This window comes from Clinocottus analis, unplaced genomic scaffold (genome assembly GCF_023055335.1).
Source record: "Clinocottus analis isolate CAN_PGR_092001 unplaced genomic scaffold, fCliAna1.0.p SCAF_20, whole genome shotgun sequence".
Lineage (NCBI taxonomy): Eukaryota > Metazoa > Chordata > Actinopteri > Perciformes > Cottidae > Clinocottus > Clinocottus analis.
The window spans coordinates 10,252,198-10,264,889 of NW_027175932.1; the positions used below are offsets into that span (position 1 = coordinate 10,252,198).

The 12,692-nt window shown below is 37.3% G+C and overlaps 1 protein-coding gene across 3 annotated transcripts in view; it reads right to left on the minus strand.

Moving 5' to 3' along the window:
- Positions 1-5,309: 5,309 nt before the first annotated feature.
- Positions 5,310-12,692, minus strand: part of tafa5a (TAFA chemokine like family member 5a) — a 126,882-nt gene continuing 119,499 nt past the window's right edge. For all 3 annotated transcript variants that reach the window (XM_068586796.1, XM_068586798.1, XM_068586797.1), the window contains 2 exons: positions 12,058-12,265; positions 5,310-6,673 (listed from right to left, as the gene is read on the minus strand). In XM_068586796.1, the coding sequence (XP_068442897.1) occupies positions 12,257-12,265 (9 nt within the window). In that variant the 3' untranslated portion in view covers positions 5,310-6,673; positions 12,058-12,256. The remainder of the gene's footprint in view (positions 6,674-12,057; positions 12,266-12,692) is intronic.

Consider the following 12,692-nt stretch of genomic DNA (forward strand, 5'->3'; position numbering starts at 1 on the left):
CTAAAGTGAAGACTATTACATACTAATGAGTTATTAATGAGTATTCATGTTGTAATAATGCTTTATAAATGATGAATTCACTGTTTACTCATGCAAGTGCTCCTGTATGTTACATTGTGGTATTAATGCTTTTCTCTTAACCAATAACTAAAAAACTCTAAATCTTAATCTCGACGTTTGGTGACTATTACTGTTTCACGCTATATAATAACAATCATCAAAGCATACTAATGTATGATTAATTTAAATTATATTCCTATTATTGTTGTATAGTTTTCATGATTTGTTGATTATGTATATTACTATGTATCTTTCACATACTATACTGTGACTTGTTATGGCGTGCTATATGAGGACTTTTTATTGCTTACTATAGTATGACTTTTAAAAAAAATATTTATGGCATTTATGGCATATATCATGACGTGTTATGACAGAGGCAACTTTACCATCAACGCATGATCGGTCACCGAGGTTTGCCATTAGACAGATTTAATCAAAAAGAAACTCATTTTTAACCCTAAAAGGTTGTTAAAGCTTTAATGTTACTCCTGTTTTTATATCATGAATATTATGATACATGTTTTATGGCATATTGACATACTATGTTATAAATCATACTATGCTATGACCTTTTCGAGGATATTTTAATGACGTACTAGACTTTGACCTTTTAATGACAATTTTATGACACTTTATTATGATGTTTTTATGACACACTTTCTCATGAGTTTTTTATGACCTACTATTGATGTTTTATGAAATACTATACCATGATTTTATGGAATATATTCAGTATTTCCTGTAATTACACCTTGTACTATATATTTTATACTTATATGTGCACCGCTTATTATGTTCATACTATTTATAATTATAAGAATATTTCTGGTCATATCGCTAAACTAAATATATTTGGTGTATTCATACTGCTTGCTGTTTACTCCACATCATATTTCATTCTGTATGTATAATATGTGCATTGCTTTGCAGTTTTTTGTAAAATGCTGAACAGCTTTTTGTTGACAATAAATAAAGTTGAACATAATCTAATGTCATGTCATATTTTTGATGGGATTCTAAACTATGAGATATTGAAGACTTTCTGTACTGACCTCTATGTGGCACTGACCATCATGACTTTATTAAGACACACTACACTATTCCAGCTACGTGGCATACTATATATAATCTATCTATGTATGACATACTAATTTACACGTTTTTTTTCAACGCCATATACCTTTTTAAAAACATTTTTAACATACTAAAATACATTGTTTGTGACATTTTCTGCCATTCTATATCACTTTTTATGTGTTTTTTTTTACATAATAAAAATGTTCCATTATTGTTACATATATGAAAAGGTATACTCTAAATTTGTATGACCTTTTTCAAAATTATACTTTTTAGACATACTTTGACTTTATATTACTTTTACGACATACTATACTCTATTCTATAATTTTTTGACACACTATATGAGTTCTTTTATGACTTATTTTGACAAAGTGCTATGACTTTTAAAATGACTTCTTTATTATGTCTTCAATAGTCTATACGGTCAGTATAACCTGTACTTTTTATGTGCTGTATAGTTAAAATTCATACCGACTCAGATGGTCTTTCATTCAAGCATCAATTTGATTTTTAATAAACACCTTTAGATATTTAGCTTCTTTCTGTCAATCATGTTTCATGTCATTTTCTTGGCGTACTATAGACTCTGGGATTTTTTAAAAACGTTTTTCAACATACTTTTATCATGACTTTTTCTTTCTAAATGCATATACTTTGAGAGTTTTCTGACATTACTTATATACAATTACTTTTTATAACTATTTGCAATATTTTACAGTGACCTTTTTTTGATAAACTATACAAGTTTTTTTATGCGATAGTCCAAACCTCCTGGACTTTTTAAAAACTTGTTTCTCACACACTGTAATATGAAATGTCTTTGTTAAATACTATACAATGCCTTTAACAACATACGACACCAAGACGTTTCATTTTTGACTTTTTTCAAACTACTATAGTTTTTTCAAGACATTCTATACTCTCCGACTTTTTACATGCAATTTTCAATTACTTTTTTTTTTTTTTTTGCCATATTATACTTTTTTTCAACATACTATATTGTATAAATGTTCCCAATAGTTTATTCAAACAGCACATTTCTCTTCGTGGGAGAATCGCTCTGAGGTGCTTGGAACGCGGCCGGCAGTGGCTTTGCATCCATCAGTGGACCCTTTGTGTGAAGAGTCTGCTGCTAGTAAAATAAAATCATCTTTAATGCATCCAGCACTGCTCAGGCGGCCGGGCCTGTCTTTGTGGAGTTAGATTTGGCAACATTTCGAATGGTATGAATCAACATGGCACAAACGTACACAACTTGAGCTGAATAGCACGGCGACTGGCGCTGTTCCTGTGGAGGTGTTCTGCTCCTGCCGGTCGAGGAAGTGAAGAGCTCTGTTGTAATGTGATCCATAATCCAGCTTTAGCAGAAGATATCGAGCATCCAGCGGCCAGAGGAAACTGCAGTAACCGAGCCAGCAGCCTGCTGCCAAACACGAGTTGGAGTGCAGAGCCCTGAAGCCCCGCCCCCGCTGCCCAACAGAGGAAGGTGTGTCTGTTTATTCAAAGTCTATTAATAATGAACGTGCTTATTGTAGCACACTTGAAAAACAGAAGCACGCTGTGCGGCCTCCAGCAATAAACCCAAACAGAGAGAAATAGATCATATGAGTGGTTCGAGAAATATGTGAAGAAGGAACAGAAAGATTCTTAATTAGGAACTATTGTGTAATCCACAGGCTGACCTTTTTATTGGATACTAGTGTGCCTTTTTATGATCTCTATGACACACTGTACGCTAACCTTTTCACGACATAATGTACTATGACATTTCTATGGTAGACCATATTACGTCTATTTATGGCATACTAATCTTATATTTTTATTACCTACTATGGTTTTTGAATTTTTGCATGAATATAATATGACATTTTATGGAATACTGTTACTTTGTATTGATTTACAAAACCATCACTGTTTTATGACATATGTTTCTTATGACAGTATTTACCTTTACATTGTTTAACTATATATATATATATATATATATATATATATATATATATATATATATATATATATATATATATATATATATATATATATATATATATATATATATATATATATATGTATATATATATATATATATATATATATATGTGTATATATATATATATATATATATATATATATATATATATATAAATATATATATATATATATATATATATATATATATAAATATATATATATATATATATATATATATATATATATATATGATAATATTCTGATTCAATAATGAGCCCTAGTCAAATATGGAGCTGATATTGTTCTTCTCCTCATTATTATTGCATGTGTCACTGACTGAACTCCACTCAATAGCTCTTGGATAATGTATTGGAAAACCGCGTGACAGCACTCGTCATTGTACAAAACTGTTTTTGTAGGACGCATAATTGCATGCTCATATGGATTAACGCCTTCAACGGACATTCTCTTTCATTGATATGACATGTATTTTCTCGAAAGTCCTCTCAGCTGGTGTCATTCATGCTCAGTAGGACACTGAACCCACGTTACTCCCGATGGGCGAGCCAGCACCTCGCATGCAGTTCTACCACCGGTGGTGTGTTCATATCTACTTCAATGACCTAATGAGAGGCACTATTGAAGTGTTTGTGTCCAGTAAGGTAGTTCCCATTTATATTTATTGGAGAGGGATTTCTTAATTTATTTACAACTTTATCTTGTTTCCTTTATTGACATTTCTCACCTGTGTCCTATCGTTGTTTTATATTGTGCCTGGTCAGGAGCCACTGCTGATGCAGACCTGTAAAGCATTCAGAAAGGAGTGAATTATTGAATGTGCATGTATACTCTTGGTGTCCAGGTGTCTCTCTTCAGGTGCGTAATGGGATTGGCTGAAGTCCACAGTGATCCACAGCAGGATGCGAAGGTCTTCTCTGCTGTTGGGGAAGGCACATTTTAAACTTGCGATACCTTGATGAAAAATTGCTATCGGATTGTAGAACAAGGTCCAACACCAGAAGCAAACCTCTTCATGTGGCGTCCTTAAAAGAAGCTAGAATAACTAAAATCACCTTTGGCATGTGAGCTGTTTACGATGGCGTTAAAACAAAAAGGTAATAATTGGTTTTAGGTGTAGTTTAGCTTCAGAATGTATATTTTAAAAAAAGCAGACAACTTTGTAATCTTTTTTTTTTTTTTTTTTTTAGAAAACATGGTCTCTTAATCAGTTGAGGTGTCCATGCTATGAATGCAATCATATACCACTTTATTATATCACTATAATTATAATGGTAGTAGCTAACAAGGTGAATCAAGGGATGGTGGTAAAAATGATTAAACAATGCAGAATGTTTGCACAAATAGTGCCGACTGAAATGAAAAGGACATTTTCAGTTTTCTTGTGTTTGAAAACAAGTCAGCAATGCTTTTTAGAAACCCCCTCAAAAGTGAATCCATTGCCCAAAAGACACAATTAGGTCCAAACTTGTGTTATAAAATTAAACTACAAGTTGCCTTTTTGTTGTCGTTTTGTGTGTGACCCCCATTCACGTTCATATTTGAAAAAAAGTCATTGTTGGGTTATTGGGGTCGAGACATTGCTCTTGTTAATATAAAGATGTCACTCTACTAAAGACAAAGGTATGCACATGGTTGATGTTCACTTCTTCTGTAAATAGACATCTCTCTGACATTTTGGTGAAGGCAGGATTGATAATTGAAGTAATTTTCATATTTTTTTTTACTTAGCCATTGCCGTATTAATCCCCAGTTCACTGCTGCAGCCTTGATGGCTTTTCCCACAAACCTTCCCACCAAACTCCCCAGAACTTTAAGCCAGAAATGATCCGGTCATACAACCATCTGAACACCCGGGAAAGAAAAGGATCATTAACTTCGTTGTCACTTTCAGGACACGTCGTCATTTCAAGTAAACTCAGAATATCATAAATAGTATTTTCCTTTGATGACCTTGAACACCAAGACCATCTAAATTTGCAGGGAACATTTCTTTTCATGTATTTAATTTATTCTTAAAATATTTCATGATAAAAAAAGGATGTAAATGACTAATACTTCTGCAACGCTTTGTCTTTCTCTCGATCTCCTTTGTCGTATTCACCGCCGCAAAAGAGACGCCAGATTTGTGCAAGAACAAACACAAGCACAAAAATAAATTAAGAGATCAAAAGCCATAGAGAGGAAATGAGTCAGTATTCCACACCGTGTACAATACAATATCATAGCAAATTAGCAGATTTCAATGGCTTCCACTGACTACCATAGATTTACAATGTTCAGTTGGCTGCAGATCAGTACTCAATAAATTGTCACTTTCCTTTTTTTTTCATTAATGGTTCTGATAGACAGTGACTTGTAGATGACCATGAAAAGAAAGCGGCTACTGAGGTGTGAACAGAAAACCTGGGACTACGAGCTAGCAGTGATGAGAACAACAGCATTTGTTCACATCCTACTAAACTGCCATTGTGACCACACTTTAAGTCCAAGAAGCTTCTCTACAAAGGTACAACATATAAAACTGTTAAATATATAACTTTTTAGGGCCTTTCAAAATACATTTAATGACATGTCTGTACTCCTTCTCTTCCGACTCGATCGCATTTAAACTCTCTGTAAATATCCATCTCTTTCACATGATTTGCGCTCCTGATCCATGACCAACTCGACAATGCTTCCTGCAGGCTGTCCCAACTGTAGCTACTGAAAAATGCAAATCAGAATTATTTTTTTTTTGATACACAGTTATACGTATGTAGTACCTATATCTCCAGTTCCAAAATACAGTGGTGGGCTTAGTCTGAGAAAAAAAAATGTCTGGAAAGTTTTAAAAGTACTCCTTTGATTGAGTCCAGTACATGTGCCACCGGACGCCAGTTCCCGTTGGCGTTGGCCCATTTGTGCACCGTGTCTCTGTGGAGGCAGTCGTTGGTCGGTGGCAACAGAAAAATCAAGTTCACAAAGTCTCTGTGTGTCTTTGCCACATGGTCCACTTTGTCATAATGATTGTATTTGTTGTTTTGCTCTTTGGTCTATAAAAATATGGGAGGTTTACTCCAGCAGAAGGCCTATTCACAGCAGAGAGCGCTCAGTTTGGTTTTTTTGACGGCTGCGTGAGGTGGTCCGAGAAAGCAAACAGGGTCCGGTCTGTAACGATCCCGTCTTCGCTCTGGAACTCCCGCTCTCGAGGCTCGGAGACGTACGGGGAGAAATCCCCTCTTCAAAGCGGTGAGCAGTTTTAAACAAAGTACTTCCGATGAGGCAAAAACCATCCGTGGGATTAAAAGGGTTCGATCCGGCCGTGGGACGAGCAGATGCTGCTAACTTCACGGAGCAGGCAGATAGAGTGGAGAGGAGGCGGACGCAACATTTTGACCCAATGACAGATAGCAGGTGGGAGCGGTCAGAAACCCGGAGGGGCTTGTCACAGGAAATGGAAAGGGTTTTACAGCAAGCAGTTTGTCCAGTGGCCAGGGGAAAGCTTGCTTCCTCAAACAGTCAATCCCTGGGTTTACCTTCTCGAGTGGTGTTATGAGACCTGAGAATCAACAAGAACAGAGCAGACATCAGCTGATTGTTTCGTACACTGGCATCGTCACAGTCTTCACAAAAAATGTGCTGCCTGTAATATTGAGCACTCATGGGTTTTGAAATATGAGGGAAACTACAATTATGTTCTGTGGTTTATACATGAGGCAGGGTCGTAGATATTTTGTTCAACAATTCAGACATTTGACATTTACCTGTGAAAGGTCTTCCCATAATATATGCCTCACCTCGTAATATATGCTCCTTTCTACGTAAAAACTATCTGTTCAATATTTTGAGGAAAATAATGTTCACTGTCTTGCAGATAATATATGAAAGGATTGATACCAATCTTATGTCTGTCCGTTAAATAAGAAGCAAGAGCCGGGTGAAAAACTGAAAGACAAGAGTTACTTCTGTTTGATGGAGCTGTATACTTCTACCCTACTACTAGTAACAAAGTATTTTACAGATTCTGATTAATTATGAAACATATGAATCAAACATAACATTAGATTTATTATTAAGAAGTATATAATAAAGTATATAAAGTAGTTAAAATGAGCTCCACCTTTATCAGCTGCAAAATGAAAGTGATGAACACATTAATGAATCAATCATTTTCAATACAGTAATATAATATATCATTGCTAATTGCATGATAAGCATAATGAGTACATTCCCTTTCAATGGTTTTTTTTAAAGGTAATGCAAACTGCTTAGTAATAATAATAATAATTCTAATACCTCTGAAGCCTACAGGTATATTGAAAGTTGTAGCCTCACTGATTCCTCCTATTTCCAGTCTTTATGCTAAGCTAAGCTAAACCAACTGGCTACAGCTTCCTATTTATTAGACATATATTATAATACCATCAATCTGCTCATCTAACTCTCAGCAAGAAAGTAAATATTAAAGCAAAATGCTGAACTATTCTTTTAAAAGTAAAACTATGTATTTTAGGGGAGAATCGTGGCATACATTGTGTGATACTCAAAGCCTCGTGTTCACTCTTTGATCCTACAAAACAAAACAGAAGAGCTTATTGCAGCACTTTGGGAGAATTGTAAAAATAAAAAGTCAACAGCTTACTCTCTGTCAAAGTAAGTGTTTTACTTGTCAAATATTTAGAGTTCGTCAGCGGGTGTAACCCAATAACAAAGCGAGTCTCGCAGTGCACAGGCTGAGAAACAATAAATCGACCAAAAAAAAGACATTTGGAAGCCTCCTCACCATCTGGCCTCTGCCAGTCACGCAGCCAACTTGATCGAGGCACTGATGCCTTCCAGGACGGCTGAGGTTTAATTCATAATTATGGACTATTTTTTGATTTAACAGGGTGCAAATTGCCATGAAAGGGGCAGGTGTTGGATGGAGTACTCGCATGTATCACAGATGACAATTTCTGATGCTCTGGGAATAATAAACATCTCAATGTGCTCGGCGCTCAATAGAGATAATGTCATGGTTTTGTTGATGCTGGGGCATGAAGTGACCCAGAGGCCCAACAGCTTAAAGCAGGGGCATGACTGTGCCAACTCCTTCACTGTGACCGCTGCCCAAACAGGTGTTTAGTCCCGGTGTAAGCACACTTCCTTATCTCAATGCCTCCTTGTGGGCACTGTGAGATTACAATGGCGTCAAATGGTCAAAGAGTCGCAGATAAAATAGAAGCGAGACAGCATTAGTGCATCGACACATCTCCAGAGGAATGAAATGCAAATGAATTTAAATGGATGGCTGTACAAGGTAATTTTCTTATATTCTTTCCGTGTTTCCCTCCTTCTTCCTCACACCCACACTGTGGCAAATGGTTCCCAATAAATCTCACACACAAATCTCATCTCAGGGAAATGCAAGCCTTCTATTAAAACGAGGCGCGAATGTCAGATGAATATGAGATGAAATTGCCCTATGAATAAAATTCACAGGCCCTCAGTGATTATTACCTCGGGTTTATCAGGAAACGACCATATTACTGTATTTTATATCTTATAACAGCAAGAGAATATTTTATATTCTTGCGGCAGAGGAATGCAGAGTTGAGGGAAATGTGATGAAGAGCCTGTCTGGCTATTGCACACATGGACCAGCTGTTGGGGGGTGTGGCTATCTAAACACGACCAGAAAGAGAATTGATCCGAATTAGACAATTCGAGTGAGACTGATGAGTGTCATCGTTACAGAAGGGGACAGAATCAATATGTGTTAATGTCCAATTTGGGCAGGATTCTGTTGTACTGGAGCTCGCAGCAGATCCCAGAAATACATATTGATATGAACTCAGTGACATTCAATCGCAGATATGAACAATATTAAACATTTGATCAGAGGGACGTTACTTAGAGCTTCCTGTCTTCAAATGCTTTGATTTATAATTGAGCACGCATTTTTGCTGGCTTTCACATGAAGATGCATTTAGCCACATCTGTTGGGGCTGAAGGAAACGATACACAATACACATGAATCTCTCTCCAGCTGGGAGTTAAAGCGAATGCACCCAAACACACAAGGCCTCGGCCTGACATTTCCTTTTTTCGCATGAACTCTCGCTGACTTCAAAATGTCACGGCGCTGTGACCCACCGTGAACGTGTGAACGGGCGAGCACGAGGCCAAATTGATCTGCCTTCGCCTCTCCAAACTCTTTATTGAGACTCTGATGGATGTGAATAATGCAGAATCTCAGGAGAATGCGGCTGATGAATTGATGTATGATTGATCGGATGATTTGTTCATTCGCTGAAAAGCTTTTTTGTTACACTCCGAAGAGGCCGAGGTGGTGCCGAAACATCAGCTAATGGAATAAAGCCTTTTCTGCTCATCTGTCATTCTGAAGTGCTTCTGCTTTTTGCATCAACTACCTGTTTCTAATACTTGTTCCTGCCCCTCGCTGTTTAATGTTCAGCCTTGTGCAGCCGAGCACGCTTCCTTTCGGATCGCAGCACGCACGCTGCACAATAGCGTGATGAATATTCATAAGTGAACTTGTAGGTTAGGAATGATCCACAGGTTAATAAGGGATGGGAAATCGCTCATTACATGCTGTGAAGTCGGATAATGCCTGAAGCAGAGGCTGAGATCAAAATACATGAACATGTATGCACAGGCCTCCAGACACTAGGCCCCATTACACATTAAGAGAGAGTTCAAAGCTATCTGGGGTGTTATGTCATCATCAACCCTTTCATACTGCATTTCAGAACATCAAAGCAAACACATTTTACTATCTGGATTCTACAATATGACCAGAACTTTATCTCTCAAGAGGTGACATTAAAACACATTTTACATTGCACTCCTACCAGAAAAGAATAACTAAATGTCACTGAAATGCTCCTCTATTTCCCTCAATGCACTAGTGTAATGTATAGATTATATCTGTTCATGTAATAAGATACTGTATTGCATGCCATTGCATATAAGATCAGATAAATGTAGACAATATGGTATTGTTAGCATTTATAAAGCAAATTATGGGATCACATGTTTCGATCTGATCTTAGATAGCCTTGTCTGCAAATAAACAATAATCTTCTGTATGATGCGCTGTGAGACGATCTCAGTTCACAGCATGCCTTCCACTTTGTGTCTATTTATAATTCTTTTAAATCCGCTGAAGACTTGCTGTCTGGCCTGTAAAACAGCCGGATCAGATTTATTTCTAGAAAGCGAATCATAAACGCTGACATTATTGATAGAGAGGAGCCTGGTTTTTAGAAACTCTATGAGACCAGGCATTTTTATGACTTTGGCCTCATCTCTTTTATTGCACTGTAGGCTAAATTCACTACATGGCTGTTCCCCGTTTCCCAATCACATGCATTAATATCTGTCTGGCGCCTTGTTTTATTTCAGCGCACAGACGCCATCTGACATAATACTTTGAAGACAATATACAAGGCGTTCCAATAAAGCAGAGCAAAACAAGCTTGAGATAAAGTCATGGGTTTTACTTGTATTGCTGCACACATGGATTCTCTGTGCTTAAACACACACTTGGGACCTAGCGAGCTTGTGGAAAGATTAGTGCGCCAAATAAAGACATCATGGTTGTTTAAAATGTATCTGGCTGCATGTGTGTCCTTGAATGCGTGTCTGTGCTTCCTGTTTTCATTTTCTGCTCAAGCAGGATTATGATGTGATTGTGAACTAATATAATGCTAGAATAGGGGTTGAAATAATTGTTAATTTTCATCAGATTCAGAGAAAATAAAAAACTAGACAAAACTAAAAAAGGTTTGGTGATCCACTTACGGTGGATACCTTCTCGTGTTATTTACCTTCTTTGCTTTTAATATAAATTTACCGTAAAAGTCGGTTTACAACCGTTTCTACCTTCGGTGGATGTCCCCGCTGTAGTAAGCTAGCGCTGCTTCTGCTGCTACTGCCCGCGTCCCTGCTGCCCGCGTCGGGCCTCGAGTTGGTCCAGCTGCCTTCGGTGGTTGTCGGGGAGCTAGCGGTGAGCTAGCAGCTGAGCTTGCAGCAGCACTCGCGAAGAGCTAGCAACAGTGCTATCGGAGAGCTAGCAGCAGAGCTAGCTGGCTACAGCGGGGACACCCACCAAAGGTAGAAGCGGCTTGTAACACGACTTTTACGGTGTATATTTCTTGCTTTTAGCGAGCTTAAAATTGACAAGACAAAACAGTTCCGTACATGAATATTTTCAGTGCAAATATACAAATGCTTAGTAATAAAGTGCTTAAAAAGTGGCGTCATCCTTATTATCAAATGTCCAGTGTGTGCCAGGGGAGTTGTGATTAGCTAATATGTATTTTAGCATAATTTTACTATCACAGTCTGATATATTTTAATACCAGAATGCAAACTATCACGCAAACTTGAGACCAAGACCTTGTAAAGTGGTCCAGACTTTGTGTGCTTGTTGGCAGTTCAATCTGTATTGTCTCATCTTCATTACATGTTTGTCATCATATCATATAACAACTCCAAGATGCTACAGCTGACAACAGAAAAATACCTGCAATCTTAAATTCTGCTTTAATTTTATAATATATGTATATCATCAGTTAAGTTTTTTATATAGTTAACCCCTCATGTTTAAAATCCTTCATTTTAATTACAGATTATTTTTAATGAATATCTGTAAATGCTGGTGTTCTGTAATAAAATCTTCATTACATCAGTTTGTATGGTCATGTCTTTCTTTGTCTCTCCCCAATTAATCAACACCCACACATATGGAAAATTTTGGATAAATTGTGTACGTGCAGTAAATAAGATATGACCTTCTAGACATATAGTTGCTTTTAATATAATTGTTTTGAATCAAATAACGTTGTATTAAGATAGACATTTGGCTACGCATAACAAAACTAATCTCCCTTTTCAAAACTAATATTATGAGTCACAAATCAAAGTGTGAGCGTGTACCTTGCTGCCTCCACGAGGCTCTTGGTGCTCTGTAGCTGCGTGTGTTGCTTCCTGCCTTTGCCGGACCAGGGGTCGGGTGGAGTTGTCGTGATGTCGGTGGTGGTGGTAGGGTGCTGCTGGCAGATGGTTTTTGGCTGTCCGTCAAGGGGTCATCAATGCTCTCCATAGTGCAAGAGTGTCGAGGGGGACTCTTGTCGCGTCATAGAGCCTAGAGGGAGAGGGGAGAGTGGACGGTGGCATGGTTATCAAGCTGGTGATGAGGATGGATGCAGTGTTTTATTTTACATTTTCTTCGTGATTTAGACAGAGTCACAGCATCGTCATCCGCACCACCACCATTATCAATCTGTATTGCTAAAAAGGTCTTGGAAATGTGCCAGCTTGGCTTTGTTGAAACCCAATGAGCTGTTCAATGCCAGTGTGTCTCAAGGTAACTGTTGAGTGCATATTTAATATAGAAGTGTGGGAGTGAATCAGAGTCTGATTCTGTCTGATAGTAGCCCACATGGAAGAAAAGAACAAAGAGTCCTGCTTTTCCACTGTTTTTTTGTTTAATCAAATATTAGTTTATCAATGCAATGAAACACTGTCATTGAAATAAATCATTTTTACAACATATTTACCCTTTATGAGTA